Source organism: Penicillium arizonense, assembly GCF_001773325.1.
Source record: "Penicillium arizonense strain CBS 141311 chromosome Unknown PENARI_contig031, whole genome shotgun sequence".
NCBI lineage: Eukaryota > Fungi > Ascomycota > Eurotiomycetes > Eurotiales > Aspergillaceae > Penicillium > Penicillium arizonense.
This window is the reverse complement of record NW_019173308.1, coordinates 20503-36974: the sequence shown is the minus strand read 5'-3', so window position 1 is coordinate 36974 and position 16472 is coordinate 20503. Positions and strand designations below refer to the sequence as shown.

At 49.2% G+C, this 16472-nt stretch overlaps 5 protein-coding genes across 5 annotated transcripts; 3 read left to right on the top strand and 2 right to left on the bottom strand.

Moving 5' to 3' along the window:
- Positions 1-2274: 2274 nt before the first annotated feature.
- On the top strand, positions 2275-2935 carry PENARI_c031G03257 (uncharacterized protein; the record flags this gene model as incomplete). Its single annotated transcript, XM_022636459.1, has 4 exons — positions 2275-2377; positions 2443-2658; positions 2694-2803; positions 2867-2935. 4 exons carry the CDS (start codon positions 2275-2277, stop codon positions 2933-2935), a joined length of 498 nt encoding a protein of 165 aa, XP_022483621.1.
- A 1454-nt stretch (positions 2936-4389) lies between these two features.
- Positions 4390-5876, bottom strand: cpcA (amino acid starvation-responsive transcription factor GCN4; the record flags this gene model as incomplete). Its single annotated transcript, XM_022636454.1, has 3 exons — positions 4390-5111; positions 5169-5765; positions 5873-5876. The coding sequence occupies 3 exons, from the start codon at positions 5874-5876 to the stop codon at positions 4390-4392; spliced, it is 1323 nt and encodes a 440-aa protein (XP_022483616.1).
- Positions 5877-8809: 2933 nt separating this feature from the next.
- Positions 8810-10607, bottom strand: PENARI_c031G05800 (uncharacterized protein; the record flags this gene model as incomplete). The annotated part of the gene is made up of 3 exons (XM_022636484.1): positions 8810-10057; positions 10111-10309; positions 10372-10607. 3 exons carry the CDS (start codon positions 10605-10607, stop codon positions 8810-8812), a joined length of 1683 nt encoding a protein of 560 aa, XP_022483667.1.
- A 791-nt stretch (positions 10608-11398) lies between these two features.
- On the top strand, positions 11399-14725 carry PENARI_c031G10246 (uncharacterized protein; the record flags this gene model as incomplete). Its single annotated transcript, XM_022636512.1, has 2 exons — positions 11399-11477; positions 14361-14725. 2 exons carry the CDS (start codon positions 11399-11401, stop codon positions 14723-14725), a joined length of 444 nt encoding a protein of 147 aa, XP_022483699.1.
- A 673-nt stretch (positions 14726-15398) lies between these two features.
- Positions 15399-16376, top strand: PENARI_c031G06144 (GNAT family N-acetyltransferase; the record flags this gene model as incomplete). The annotated part of the gene is made up of 3 exons (XM_022636487.1): positions 15399-15457; positions 15528-15966; positions 16194-16376. 3 exons carry the CDS (start codon positions 15399-15401, stop codon positions 16374-16376), a joined length of 681 nt encoding a protein of 226 aa, XP_022483663.1.
- Positions 16377-16472: the final 96 nt, after the last annotated feature.

Sequence of the window (16472 nt, the reverse complement as noted above, 5' to 3'; positions counted from 1 at the left end):
AACCCATCAACCCCACCCGCAACACTCCAATCCAAAAGAAGTCCGCAAAAGCCCACATCCCCATCTCACAAACCACAAAACATGCCCTATCAGAAACACAAACGCCTCATGTCCCCCTCTTTCTGCTCTCTCTGTCCCCTTTCGTTCAGTCATAGAGCAACAGCCGTCTTCGGACAGCGCGGGGCTCATGCTGAAAGGAATCGGGCAGGGTACGGTAGAGAGAGGTATGAGTGTGCTGTATGTGTTCTGCTGTGGTAGCTTCGTGGATCTTGTGAGGAGGGTTCTTTGTGGGTGTGGATGGATGGTTTGGGGACGTCGTGGACTGGGGAAGATGGGGGAATTAATGAGGTCTATAAAGGCAAGTCTGAGCTGGGTTTGGTTTATGCACCGCTATACACATACTCATACACCTGTTTTGATAGATTGGGGTAGACTGTGACACTGTGTCGCATGTCTGAAGGAGCTACCCTCGTCCAAGTAGGTTTCGGTCAAGTGTAGGATACTAATTCCGAGCTCGGTTCGTAGGTCTGTACTACTTAGTACTTGGAAGCCACCTATTATCTCAGGTAATGTCACGCTTAGTCTTTTGTCATGTAATCCTGACATTCGCATTACCCACAATGAGCATTTCGTCCATCACATGCACAGTGAAGAGACCATCGTGGTCATCCCGGAGCCCCTGGGACATAAAGCAGTGAAACAGGGTAACGTTAGCTCGACGCCTGTCCCAGGTGGCTTCAGTACTTGGCTTGCATGGGAGATTGTTCCCGAGGTTCAGCTTAATGATACTATTATGCCTCTACATTCTACACTCTGGATTCCACCTAGCGAGAAATCCATGCAGCTTCACTAAAGGCTATCTCGTATATAAATCTTCCTCCTTGGTCTATCTAGTCCTAGGGTTGCAAGCAATACAATTAACACTAGAAATTCGGGAACGTTCCCATTTCGAAGTCAGCCAGCCACAAAGCACTTGGCGCAGCATAAAATATCGGCTTGCATTTTGCTCACTGATCTGAGCACGGCCCTCAGCGCCCCGATCCGCTCACTGTTCATCATCTAAGCGCCCTGGTTCGCTCACTAAGTCTGAGCTAAGCCTAGGGGTGAGCGGACCGAGTAAACTATATTAATGAAATGTAACACGCTAGTTCCGTCAGGTGCAAACCTATATATCGTCCTATCATAGAAAGCCTAGCACTATCAATGTGATCTCTAATCCTAGTAAACTAGTAGCAACTAATCGCGCCACAATAGAGCTTTCTACTTAGCCATTGTTAGGATCCTGCGAGTAGACTGCGCCACAACCCGCGAATGAGTATAATTCTTAGCCTCTTTCAGATCGGCGTTTTCGGCACCCTTTGACCGCTCTAATGCCACTTCATGTCACACAGAGCTTTGTGCTACATCGGATTCTCGTCTTATGAAAAAGGGGCAGGTGACTACTTTCCCAGAATCTGGCCCGCCTATCTCACAACTTTGGGTTAGTTATATGCGGGCTTTCTATAGTGCAGGCAGGAAGTGACCTGCTGTAGATCTGCAGAAATTTGTGCCGATGGTTCCCTAGCGCTTAGGGCATGCGTCTGCTTTTACACAATCTAGTGAGCCTGTCTCACAACATTGAATTACTTACTTGCGCTTTATCCTGAGCGGATGCCGAACCCCCACAGTAGATTTGCTGCTAGATGGCTCCTCTTGCCTCAAATTCCATTACATTATAGGATCTGACAGGTCGCCAATGAGCAAGGTTAGTATAATTTCACAAATTGATGTCTAAATGACGCTTATACAGGCATCGTGGTCCATAACAAATCCCAAATGGCCGGTGAAATTGACAGCGAGGTAATTAAGTCCTCCCGTATATGCGAAGGTCTAAGCTTCTCTGTGTAAACTTTTGGAGCTTAAGAATTGACTTCCTCTTAGGTGATAGCTTCTTACACGGCTGTTTCGATTACCCCATTTTTCGTACAACTATGCATGAGCTGCTGTTTCAATCTATCTACCCAGCGCCTTGCAGTTTCTTAATGGCTTGCGGCCGGTTCTACTTTGGAAAATGACATGTCTATTAAACTTGATGCAGTAATTATGCATAGTCATTACATCCCCGCAGTTACGCAGCAGACTAGCATGGTTTGGATATAGTAAGTGCAAAAGCAATATCCTTTCAAGTCTGATTGCTTCGCATATAAATAAGAGCTCCCATTTTGGGAGACTCTTTGCTATTCTCCTTGTAAACACCTTGCTCCGCTATTCAGAAACCAGCATTATCACGCTATGATGAATTATCTTATTGCTATTGTTCTGACTTCTCTGGTGTCTGGGGCCCTTGCCGCTGGTCCTGGTCTCTCTACAGATCAGAGCTACTGTCCCTCTTGTGTCGGTGGGTAGTATCCACACTCGTTTTCTTGGTATCCTCAACATGAGATAAACTGACATAAAGTATAGGAAACCGCTACACCGATATAACAACTGGCCAATCGGGCTGCTGTCCTATCGGAACTGTCTATCAACCAGCAGCCTGTGCCCCGGGAACTCCCACTACGGACAACCCGACCTGCCCAGCCGATAACGGGAAGAACTATGTTAAGAATGGCCTCACGTACAAAGTGTACTGCGATGTGACAACCAATCTACCGGCAGATGGCACGTTGTCTCCCCTCTGTATATAATTTCCTGTTTGCTAATATTCTAATCAGTTGGTTCCGCTACTTTGCCTGATGCTAAAGCATGTGCGGATCTATGTGCCTCCAAACCGGCGTGTGGAGATGCAACATATCGCTCATCTGATAAAGGGTGCTTCATGTCGGTATGTTCACTAATTATGGCAACCCCAAACTGGTTTGGAGTTTGTTGACTAATATTTATGCAGTCAAATCTCCTGGGGCCGAATTACCAAGGTACTCCTTTACCCGGAGCCATTGTACTTGCTAAGCAGTAATGTGAAGATGTTTCATTGACCTCAACGTCAAAGACCGAATGGGAAAATACGACCCAGCTTCTACTCAGATGCGAATCAATCAACTTGTTTTCCTTCTACTATACTGGTGCTACTGTTCGTCAGTATAGAGTCACTCTTTATAAATCTCCGTTATTGCAATAAATCTATTTCTCATAATTAGTGCTATGGATTACATGAATAGCTATCTTGCACTTTCAAAGACCGCACATTTTTACGTCGACTTGCAGACCCCTCTAGTTTTAATTAACCCGGTAAACAGTACAAAGGGTCCCGGGCTCAGGTCTTTGTTCATGACTCTTCGGTTTGATATCCACTCTATGACTGACTCTTGATGTGAGAAAGGACCTTGAATCCAGGTTTATTAGGAGCAAAAAGCAACAGGGTCATTCCGAAGAATGAGTCCGTCCCTTCTGGATTTCAAACAGGATCTCTTTCTCTTCGCCTGTCTGAACAACAGAGATGTCTTGGAAAATACATGAAGAGACTTGAAGGGAGGCCTTCTTCTCAAGAAGACCTTGCTCATGGCTGAACTGGTGGATAGAGCGGGAGGTTTCTAACTAGGACTACATAGCGAATTGCCCAGATGTGGTGGGATCTGGCTCGGCTCTTTTTGACTTTGGAAGGACTTTCAGCTTTTGATCTCGCAAAATTCCTCAGCCTTCCAGCTAGACCGTTCTTCACCAAGCGAACAGGTCAAAGTCATGCAAGAGCCCTTCACGAGGACTTTCGATGTTGCCGTAATCAGGCCCACTTCGCAGCAAGTCGCAAAGGAACACTCATTCCCGAGCCGAATACAGCATGCAACGCGCAGAGCACTTCTTGCCCACGACCATCTTCGGTGGAGGATTTCTTCCTTACTTCGTCGAGCTAATGAAGAATCCTTAACTTGCATTATTCAGATTCAAGGTCGGGAGTATGAAACTCCTAGCTCAGCTCGTTCCTAGTCATCAATCGTGACGGATAACACCCATCTCAACATGGACCCTGCAGAAGGCAGTATACCTACTAGATCTAATGGAAGGACGTTTACGAAGGACTGATGATACCAGAAAGTATAAAAACAGAGCAGAGAATTGATTGTATCAAAAGCAAATACCATATTAAGATAGCCACGAGTCAATCCCAGCACCAAAGGTGAGGGAGACGATCAGAACCGGCCAGAACAAGAAACCGAGAGCGGTTTAAAAATAATAATAACAAAAGACAGTCAGACTGAATAAGAAAGGAAAAACACGATAGACGTGTATGATCAAACGTCTCAAACTTTTATAGAGATCCAGATGGAAGCAAACTGGTATCTCGGTGAGACGTCGAGGCTAGGCTTAACCCATCACCCGCGCCCACCACAGAACCCTAAACGGGTCGGCATGAACCAAAGCCGAAAAGACAGGACACAGGGAAACATATTATGGAAAGGAAAGCAAGCATCATGATCACTGGAAGGTGTTTTGGATTTGGAGTTGAGCCTTGAGTTTGGCAATCTCAGCGTCACGAGCGGCAATGATGTCCTCGAGCTCCTCGATGCGGCGCTCGGAAACGGCCTGGCGCTCCATCTTCTTGGCACGAGACTTGCGAGCGGCCTCGGTGTTACGGGCACGCTTGGCAGCGACGGGGTCGTTGGGGTCGAACTCAACGGGAGTGAGGTTCTTGCGCGAGCGGGCGCAGACTCCAGCGATGCTCGAGTGCTTGACACCGCCAGAGGCAGGGACAGGCGACGACCGAGTGGGAGAAGAGCGCTTGAGGGCAGGCGAGGCAGGAGACGAAGGAGCAACAGACACGCGTAGAGAGGGCTTCTTGAGCTGCTCGGCAGCAAGAACGGCTGCGACGTCAAGGGAGGCAACGTCGAAGGCGTTCGTGTGTTCCGAGCCGTCAAAGAGAGACGGCCATTCCTCGTGGCCTACCAGGTCCATGTCGGTGAACATGGGTGAGGTGTTCTGGGAGAAATTGCCGGGCGACTCGAATGAGGGGGTGCTCAGGTCGGTGAATGTGCCAGAGGGAGGAACGGAGCTGTCCATCATGAGGTCCTTGGGAGAGATGGTACCAGGAGGACCAGAGAACAGCTCGTCATCGCCCATATGAATAGAGTCAAAAGCGAGAGGAGAATCCATGCCGTTGAAACCGGCAGAGGGAAGACCGAAAAGGTCGTCGTGAGGGGCTTGGGTAGAGTTAGCGATGAAGTCGCTTGAATAAGGTGAGACGTATGGTAAATTACCTTCCAGGAAATTGGGAGTAGACATGACGCGACGATATGTTTGAGTGTTTTGTTGTTGGTTCGAGGCCTGACCGTTGAAAAGCGGTATCGGCGGACGGTTGGTGTGTGGAGAATTGGAAGGCACAGAAGCCGCGTGATGACGGGTGTGCTTGAACGTAGGGTGGGACCAATAAGAGGGGGACCGGGCAAGCTGGGTCACTCTGGGGTCTGGAACAGGAGAGCCAGAGAGCTGCTGCTGAAGGTGTCGGTGCAACTGCAGATTGAAGGAGTTTCGTCGAGAATTATTCTGCGCCAGGAATGGCTGGAGAGCAGACGGTCTAGGGGTTGTGTTCACGATCGGAGCACGCGAGTCTCTGCGAGGCTGCGGTCTGGGAGCGGAAGGATAGAGCACAAAGTCCTCTCGGGCACTGTTGTCGTTGTTGCTGTTGTTGTTCTGATTGGAAGCCAAGGGCTGGGTGTGCGGGGGCGAAGGAAGCCATGGTTGCTGTTGGTAATCCGTGGTGAACGACGAAAAGTCGAACGGGGAAAGGTTGTTGTGGGAAGAACTTGAGCTACGCGAAGCGATGCTGAAGTTCAGAGGTCCTGGGACAGGAGACTCTGAAGGGGGAATAGTTGAGGAAGAGGGTTGGGTTCCGGTTGGAAAAATGATGTCGTTCTCTGTTGAGAAAGACTGGCTAGTGCGAGACGGGGAGCTTAGAAGACACCCATTGTGGCTGTATGTATTTCGAGTGTAGTTGTGGTCAGGTAGCAATTTGGCGGTTGAGTTGTAAATGTGGGATGAAATAAAAGGGTGAAACAGGTATGAGAAAAGAAAGAAAAAATCAGGCACTCGCGGGGACTCAGGCACTACTTAAGCGTTTCGGGCTCAGTGTGCGGTGCTGACCAATCGGGGCCTTCGAGCCGCACGGGGCTGAGCGATGGGCAGGTCACGGGGTGTGAGTCACAGGCATATACGCGATGCTGATTGGCCCACTGGCGAAGATTCCCAGGCATCCATCCTGGATACATCTGGATACCTACGCGTCCTGCATTTCTTACATGCAGTAAAGGTATCTTCCAGGTACCGACTCCACTCGTCCAACCCTATAATCTCTTTTCCATGGATGTTTGATCTAGTATACTCTCAGTTCACCTCTATTCAAAACAGTCTACATTTAACTAGACATTGTCGCATCGTTACTCCTCTATATCATGTGCGCTTACTTGGAGAATCAGGGAAGCCTACCGGGGCTTACCCTCGTGTATCGGGAATGACGCTCTTTAGATAGTGCAGGCTCCACCGATCTTTTCCCAATTTTGTCCCCGCGGTGGGCTGTGTCCATGGCCCGTGTCCTATGAAGAGTCCGCTTTTCTCTTAGCCTTGCCGAAGGGCGTAAAATTGACTTTTGACATTCTCCATCGGATCCGGAGTTGATGTTATTAACTCCGGTTCTACAGCGATTTTGAAAAAGTTGCTACGCGCATGTGCTGGGGGAACCTCGGTGGCTTTAAATGGCATGAGCAATTTCATGTTTCCAAGAAATATGGGCTACGGTTGCTACTACAGGACTCGTTCCTGGAGCTAAGGTCCTTGGCGGGACAAGCCCTCGCGGTTTAGGCCCCAATTTAGCGATTTCGTTTTCCACCATTTTCGTATTTCGTTTTGTGTGCCATGGGCTCAGGATCCGACCCGGTCCCGAATGGGGAGCCCGCTATCGACAGGATTTCTGATTGGCATGACTATGCATGTGCCTTGTTCTGTAGATTTACACGACCAAGGGATACAATTGAATTTCAATATTCGCAAGCCACTTTTCTATACAGCACTGATATTATGGTTTTAGAAACTACACAGCCCAAAAGCCACTGTGGTACACAGTGGATCCCCAAGCTCTGTTGATTTCTGTGCGAACTATTCCTCGCTCACATGGCTTCTGGAAAAAGTTGTATTGACGGCAAATACGTCAATATCATACCGTACACCATCTATAAGAGTCCAGACCGCTTCCTATGTTGTGAAATCAGGCTTTTATTCCGTAAAGCTTGACCAATTCAGTAGTTGGTGTTCACGAACTGGCGGTATAGGTAAGGCACTGAACAGTTGAACTGATGGCAGTTGTACGTGCCGACCTCAAATTAACCATGAGTTTGGAAATCTAATTTACATTGTTTGTCCAGGGGGTCAGGTATATTGGACAGTTCAGATTTGACAATCAGCGTGATGATAGTCAATCTACATAGAACTGCAACTGTATAATCTACAAAAAACAAGGCAACACATTCATCCCCCTTCATACGACAAGAATGCCTATAATATTACCCCTTACATTTCGCATATACGGTACTGCTCTGACTCCAGGCTACCAAGAACTTACAACCAAGAACGAGGCGACTAACACTGTGTATACTGATACCCGAGTTCGAGCTCATTCCTAGAGGTAAGCGATCACGGCACCTTGTGGCGAGTAGAGAGACATGTACATGTGGCATTAGCAATAGCATTGACACGAGGCGCTATTCGCTGGTGAGATCGCGTAAACAGAAAGTACATACAGTGGGGTCACTTAAACTGTGGATAGCCTGTCGGGGTACAATTAGCAATCTCGGAGTTACCACTGGACGACGGCCAAAGGAGAGGTGAAAAGAGAGATGCACAACAGAGCGAAAATAAAAAAAACATACGACATGCTCGCTTCGGGGCAATCGGATGTATGAAAGTACTTCAACGTATACACGATTGTGACACTCGTTGTACAATATACAGCAGTCCACATGCAAGACCCCTAAGCTTCAAGGTTACATGTAACGCATCTCGATGGAGTCACTAAAGGATCAACTGCCGCATTGCTTGCATTGGGCCCTGCAGCAGGTTCCCACCGACGTCGCATCGGACCCATATAAGATCAACGGGTATACCGGTCGACCGCGACACCAACACTACGGTGTATGATCAATGTCATGTACAGAACAGCAGACGGCTACGGAGAACTTGATTACGTGGAAAATATAAAACAAAAACTGAGAGATTCTATTAAGTATTACCTATCGCAAGGCGTGCCACCTCCACGGGAGGAAAATAAACCAGCCGCAGGGAACAGGTACAACGGTAGACAACATTAGAGGGACAATTTGGAGGTCGCAGGAAAAGAAGCAAGTCAAAGACGAGATCGAAGTCCAAACAACAAGGCCAAAATATATCACCCATCCTTCCCACAGGGTATCGAACACGAAAGCAAGTAACCAAAAACGGCAGTGGTATCAATCTAGTCGGGCGACACACCACGTAACGCATAAGCACATCGCGAGTTAAAGTCAAGACGTGGTTTGCAGGTCGTAAAAGGAATGAACAGCAGTCACGGAGGGCTGCTGGCGTCGTTTGCGCCGATGGTATTATTTTTTAGAGAAAAAGAGATTAAAAATCGACAGCGGGTATCTCATTGTCATCATCTCAGACCCCAGATCGAAATATAAAACCATGGAGTGTTGGGATGATGACAGTGGCGAGCAAAAGCAGCACAAAACAGCAACGGAGCGAAACGGTATCAAATCTGCACCTTTAGGTCTCAACGGATGAGGCCGTCAGGAATATCGTGGGCCATGGGTGGGTAGGACATGTCCCACCATCTTTCAAACTCCACGACACGTCTCCGAGGAGTATGAGTTCATGCAGCAGCCTGGACAGGGGTGGAGGCGGGCACGTTGACGTTCTTGGCCTCCTCGGTGACCTCCTCGACGGTCTTGGGGGTCTCCTCGACAGCGGCGGGGGTCTCCTCGGTATCCTTGGCGGGAACGGCGGGGGTCTCCTCAGCCTTGTCGGCCTTGGCCTCAGTCTCAGCGGCAGCAACCTCCTCCTTATCGAGCTTAACAGCCTTGGAGGGCTTACGGAAAAGACCGCCGAGCTTGTTGGACTTGGCCTTGGTCTCCTTGGCCTCGCCGTCAGTGGCCTCATTATCGGAGTCGGCCTTCTTCTCCTTCTTGATACCGAGGTTACCGAAGAAAGAAGTACGGCGCTTCTCCTTGGGGGTGGAGGCCTCGGCAACGGGGGTCTCAGTAGCAGCCTCCTTGGGTGCCTCAGCCTCGGCGGGAGCAGTCACGCTCTCGGGCTCGATGGGCTTGACAGCGGCCTCCTCAACGGGGTTCTCCAGCTGGGGGGCAGTGCTGGCGACAGCAGTCTCCTCGGTAGCGGGAGCAGTGGCCTCCTTCTCAGTCTTCTCCTGCGAAGGGCTAGCGACCTTCTGGAAGAAGTTGCCAAAGATGGAAGCGCGCTTGGACTTCTTTTCCTCCTTCTTCTCCTCCTTGGGCTCCTCCTTGGCGGCCTCAGTGGCCTCAGCGGGGGCAGCAGCCTCGGTGGTCTCAGTAGCCTCAGCAGGAGTCTCGGTGGTTTCAGTGGCAGCGGGGGTCTCAGCAGCAACCTCAGTGGCGGGCTCCTCGGCCTTGGCCTCAGCAACAGCGGGAGTCTCCTCCTTCTTGTCCTCAACCTTCTCTTCCTTCTTCTCCTCGGCGTCCTTCTTACCGAGGAAGGAACCGAAGATGCTGGTGCGCTTGCGAGATTGGGAGCGGCTCTTGGCAGCAGCCTTCTCCTCCTTCTTCTCTTCCTTGGGCTCCTCCTTGGCGGGCTCAGCGGCCTCGGCGGGGGTCTCCTCCTTCTTGTCCTCAGCCTTCTTCTCCTCGGGCTTCTTGGCAGCGGCAACGGCGACAGCGGGCTTGGTCAGCTTCTCGAGCTCAGCCTTGTAGCCCTCGCTGGAGGTAATGGTCTCCTTCTCAGCCTTGGCCTCAGTGGACTTGGCCTCGATGGCGGCAACCCAGCTGTCACGCTCAGCGGCGCTGGAAGCCTGGAAGGTGTGCTTCTGGCCACCAACCTTGAAGAGGAACTCGCTAGATCCTTCCTTGGTCACATCAGAGACCTCAGCCTGTCCAATTGTCAGTCTTTGTCGCATCATATCCGAGTCGCGTGTGTACTCACAAGGTTGAAGATGCCAGCGGGGGTGGCCTTGTCCTCAGCGCGCTTGGTGAAGAAAAGGAGACCCTTACCAGTCTGGCTGGCCCAGGCAGCGATGGGGTTGGCGACGGCGGGCTTCTCGTTCTGGTGGAAAACGGAGAGCTGCTTGCTCTCAACAGCCTCCTCGCTGAAGTAGAAGTGGCGCTTGGAGAAACGGAAACCCCTAAACGAACAAACTTGTTAGCTTGCGATGTCTCTGCAATCGCAATCACAGGTGCAACTTACTTAACGAGACCGGGGGCCTTGTAGCCGAGAGTACCCTCGCTGGCGGGCTTCACCTCCTCCTTGGCGGGCTCAGCAGCTTCGGTGGTCTCCTCAACGGCGGGAGTAGCAGTGGCCTCGGTAGCCTCAGTGGCAGTCTCCTTGGGAGCCTCGGTGGTCTCAGCGGGAGCCTCGACGGCGGTCTCAACAGCAGGGACGGCCGCGGGGGTCTCCTCAACAGTCTTCTGAACTTCAGACATGATTATAAGTATTAAACCGAAGTTGGCTGGGGTATTAATTAGAGAAGCAGAGCTTCGTAGAAAAAGCGGTTTGGGGTATTGGGTATCTCAAAGGAAAGCAAAAGAAATAAGAGCTACAAGTAGAGCTCGGGTATCACGAAGTCAGAAAGGGGGGGTATGAGAAAGGGAAGAAGAAGGAGAGAAAAGGGAGAAAAAGAAGAGAGGGCGCTTGCGCCTCCCAAAGAGGAAAAGACCTGCAGGGAGCCCAGACGGTGGGGCTGATTATGTAACTTTCAGGGGTTAATTTTCCTTTTTTTTTTTTTCCTTTCTTTTTTTTAACTTATTTTTTACAGTATTTTCTTGTTGTTCTAGTTTCTGGATCTTGTTTCTACTATCTTCCATTTTACAATATCCTCTTTACAGTACTTCGTACTCTGTAGTCTGCACAGTTCAGATCTAACTTTTCTGTGCTTGTGAAACATAAGCCATCTATACACACGAATCCAATATTCTTTGTCTAGCATGACGCTAGAACACATGGTCTAACTGAATCTAGCTCGATATTGATTGGGATGAAAACTCTTCTCAATCTTGGCTAAAGGGTCATGAAACCAGTATCACACCATAGATCGTCCATGCAGGTTGAACGGCTGGTATGGTCGCCCCTAATTTACCCGTGCAGCTCGGATCCCCTTACCGATATGACAGCAAATTAAGAGCTTTTCAACACGCGACAAGTGTCTCTGATGGTGTTTTCTAGCATTTTCATCAATCTGCTGCGCCGACTAAAAAAATATATACATCTAATCGTCATGGCGGGGTTCTCGGCGGCAGGTCATCTGGCCGCCGTCATGGATGTATATGAGTGGACGATTTCATACTTCCTGGCCCGTAAGGAGGTTTCTACGATTCGGTGGACCGCCACCTCCGTTGGGCATTCATTCCACATCGCCTTTCTAGTTGCCCGTTACACGGGTCAAGGGGGCCGTTGAAACCACCATTCGTATTTCCAAATCAAAGGCGTTTGGGACTTTCGTATTACTCCGCATTCAAACTTGCCAGGCTCTCCCTCGGAAGGGCTATCAGGACTTTGTATCCCTTTGTGAAGTCCTACTGTAAGGCCATCCCTGTACACAACCCCACCACAAACTAGCCTGTCATTTTCGTGTTTCATGATGATCCTGGGACGAACTCAGTGGTATTTGCCGGATGTGTACCCATATTTGGGTTCTGCAGAATGGTTGGTTATCACGACTGCAATCTTGAGACCCCATGACCCTCTGATATCGGACTCTATGAGTGGCGTGCCATCCCTCGTGGACAACCAACCAGCAGTAGTACAACCCCTCCTTTCTGTGCATTTTGGAACCTGATGTGCCCTATCGCTGGCGTATCAACAATCATGCAATGATCCCGTGATACTCAAAGATACTTTTTGGATCGCCTCTTTTTACGTGATACTCGCATCATTCCATAGAATGTTCAACTTCTAATCGGAGTACGAATCATACTGTACACTATACCTCCAAATGCCCCTAATTAAGCCCCTTTTCTCTTTTATAGTCCTGGATCAAACGCTCAAAAAAAGTACGAAGTCTCCACTACACTAATGACGCCGGTTCCATGTCTCAACGAATAGGGGGCTGGCCAGCCCTACCTAGAACCTCTGGATCAAAGAACTTTGTGCTATGTTTTAGGTGACTCATTTTATCCACATTTACCTGCAAGCTCTCAGGCAGAAAGAAACCGTCGACCTCAACCTATACATGTTGGTAGTCTACAGAGTGCACCCTGAGGGAGAGACCGTCCTGCCGCCTCCTACTGGCACTATGTCTCTGATCTACAACGACTATCAGACCGATCAACACGCGGTCCCGACACACTCTGCCAGACTACCACCTTCGGAGCATTTCTAGTAATGATAGCCACACGAGTGATCCACTCCCCTACTCAGAGATGCATCACACCCTATCATAAGCCCCTTTTCCACCCGTTAGGGCCAAGACTAACCATTTGCCAATCCTGCCGTTTCCGTCCTTTTTTTTGCGGTCGCGAGGCACCAGTCTGGGCCCTGATTCTGCTGGGACTGCTGACTGGCTGCAGGCACACTGGCCATCGTCGATCCTACAGGCTCTTCCTTGGTGATCTTTCTCTCTCTTGACGCCGCAAACTTTGACGCCATGCAAGTGCCATGCGTACAGTTAGCGGCGATTAGGGATTCTCTTTCCCGCTTTTCGGGATGTACATGTACTGTAACTGTACATGTACCGTCTGTCCCATCGTGGTGGACTAGTACATACATGTACATGGACTTGCGGACTACACTACTGTCTTTAGACATACAGGATGCATCCCACCAGAGACACACAAAAAGAAGAAAAAGAAGAAAAAGACTAGCGACGCAACACTAGCAAGAAAACAAAAAAGAAAAATAACAATCGTCCAGGAGAATCCCGTAAATTAATCTGCGAAGCACGGGCATGACATGCGGTGAACAGGGAGTCGCATTTCCCGAGCATCAAGCTCTCCGAAGCACACCGTTCCCTCTAGCGTGCTACTAGACCAGGCTTCAGGAGGTCCTTAACCATGGCACACTTTGATGAGGATGCGCGCCTGTCTGATATTAGCTAGAGATTAAGAGTGGGTTTCAGCCATATGGCTACTGTGTCCTCTTGCAAAGGGATCCTTTTCTGAACAGAGCAAAACTTCCGACGGACGATATCCCGATTAGTCTGGATACGAAATTCTCATGGTTCTGGTTTTCAGATGCTACGGAGGACCACAATACAAAGTTGTGGAATAGGGGTGTGGATCCACATAAGCTTGGTGATGGAGCCTGGCTTTCTGAGGCGTCGAGTGATTTACGAGAATGGATCAATTATCGACTATTTTCGCAACTGGGCTTACGGTCCTGTAGACACTATTTCCAACCATGTGCCCTGAGCGGTTATGTACAGTAGGAGAATGACATGCAAGGCACGGGCCGACAGGTACGGACCTACCTATAGTAGGCCTGTAGGTAGCTGGAGGCGCCCAGGTAACAAGCAAGGGATGAGTCCCCGTCGCTCGGTTACGAACCAATGATATCCCGGACTCATTTCTCGCTTAGCTTCGGATCTGTCTACTTTAGGACTAGTGCTCTTTTCGTCTAACATATATACTCCCTCCTCTCGCCGTTCTTCCTCTCCTTTTTCTTTCTTCTTCATACTTACCTTGTTTGGGTGGCTGCGATCATGAAGGCGGCTCACCACAGATTGGTCCCTGCATTGCACAGCGCGGCGGAACAGTTTGTTCAACGGCTTTCGGGTCATTGACAGGCGTATTCTTTGGCACTCTCCATTCGTGGACTCTTTCTTTTCATCAACCTTCGGGCCAGTGGCTCGAGTTTGGAGAAGGGGATTCGTAGCTTGTAACGTAAATACATGCATGTCCTTTAGTGTATTCTTCATGTCGGAAGTTCACGATGTCGCGTGGATCCTCGCCGTCGCGGAGTTCTGTCAACACTCGCGCAAGATGCGACAAGACGAGGCCAGTGTCAACATGAACTTGTCTCCCATTCGTCTTTCTTGACAAGACAGCTACTCTGCTGCTCCTATCCTGATTCTACGATGTAGCCCATCTCCCGCTCTACCGGGCAGTGCCTGTGTTGATATGACGTCTGACTCAAAAGCCGCCTCGCCACACCTGTGGCGAGAGCTCCAAATCCACTCTCAGCTATAATTGAAGCAGCAACCTACTCTCACAAGCCACAGCTCACACTGGACTGATCACCAGGATCTACCGTGCACATTCAAGAACCTCGTCTTACCAACTCTTTCATCCTCCCATCCTCCAGACTACCGACTATCCCCGTCGCATTCGCAAATCCGCCGCCCAACATGCCTGTCCCAACCGCCGAGCTCTTCGACAAGCAAAACGAAGCAAATGGCACAAACTCCACGACAAATGGGCATTCCAATTCCACTACAGAGCAAAATTCCAACGAAAGCTACTTCACATCTACTGGCGGCGCGCCCGCTGCGTCCGGTTCGTCGGCCCAGAATGGGGAGAGTGGTCGCGCTCTGACCCGTGAGGAGGCGGATCGCTTGTACGAGGAGCGGATGGAGGAGGAATATGCTAAGAGAGATGGTGGCGCATGAACGCGATCTCGAGGATATTGATTCTCCTGTCGTGTTGCTGGGTGCCATCCGCGGGTGAATATGAATTGACCGACGCGTACTTGGAGTTGGCTTGGAGTTGGGCTTTTTCTTCTTTCTTTCATGGATATGCTATACATTCTTGATCTTTACCCTTCAGTCGATAATCAATTTTTTTTGTGTGTTGGTTATGATTTATTGAAGTACATGTAGTGTTTCTGGGTTGTGTAGAAAATATTTATGTCGTCCACATACCCTCAAGCAATTAAAGGTTTTAAATCGCTCCATTGGTTCGAATTTACTTATTTATCACAGAGATAACCATGTACACAACCAAGTGCCCGAGTATATAGTGTCTAGCTTGGAATTAAAAGACCGCTAGACATGACTCATGGGTGGCACGCTCATCTCGAAATTGCGCCGACACCAACATAAACAGCACACTCAACTACATAGCAATAATTTATTGGGTAATAACACATCTGATCTTTTTCGGTTGGTTACAGACTAACATTGGAATTTCAGAATTTAGAATTGTACGGAGTCAAACCTAACACCAGCCCGAATATAAACATCCGCCAACATGAGGTTCTACCCCGACCAAGTCACCAGGGTGATTGTCCCCAGCAATGTAGAACCCATATACACGAAGAGATTGTATCTACGACCTATAATCATGGCAGATGCCGCTGCAATCTTCGATTTTAGACGTCGGCAAGAGGTGGCAGACTGGCTGTAAGACAAGCTCCCAATATAAAGATCGCAAAAGACCAAGAAAAAGACAGAATACCTGACAAATATATAGCCGACAAAAGATTCCTCACCAGCATATATCAGAATCCGAAGCTCTAATTGCCCAAAAGACATTCACAACACCGGACGCAGCAGGCACATTCGGACGACAGTTCTTCTTTGCCATAATCCGCTTGAATGATCCATTAAAAAGGGTCATCGGTGCTGCGGGAGTCAATTCTCTTGTGCCGGCACCGTCTATTGGATATACTCTCCATCCTGAGTTCTGGGGGCATGGCTATGCCACTGAGGCTGTTACTGCTATTGTGGATCAGTGGTGTAAGCTTCCAAGGAGGAATCCAGAAGGGCTGGAATTGGCATTGCCGAAAGAGAGGCTCTTTGCGGCTTGCAATAAGGAGAATGTTGGTAGTGTCAAGGTGTTGCAAAGATCTGGATTTGTCATGTACGATGAACTGGTCCTTGAGGACGAAGTGGCTGCTCTTTTTGAATTAGTGATACCATTTAGTTGAGTTACAAGGACAGAAAAATTAGGGTGTAGACTCAGAGTATCGTGATTGCAGTGATATTGCGCCCTGTTGTAAACAGCAAGTGACTTCCGGCACATTTGTGCTGTGCAGTCATTTCTAGCCATATATAGGCCATCAAAGAACCACTCTTTCTTCTTTCTCTTTCTTTCTGCATCAACACCTCTCACCTTACAGACATTTTCCATCATCAGTACCTGCAATTAAGACAGCCTTTTCAACAATCCAATACAACAACTACGTGGTCTAAGTCCACGAAGTACTGGGACGACGGTAAAATTGTCGGCCCACTTGTCACCTTTGCTGTCTTCATTGTCGCTTTTCATACAATCAACGCCGCCGAGGTGATGCCGCTGCTTTACCGCCGCGCCTTATAAAGAACCGCAACGTTATTGCCGGCGCGATATTTACAAAGTGTTCTAATAGCGATACTAATGTGCTGGAGTATTATCTACCCAGCTATTAGTACGTGA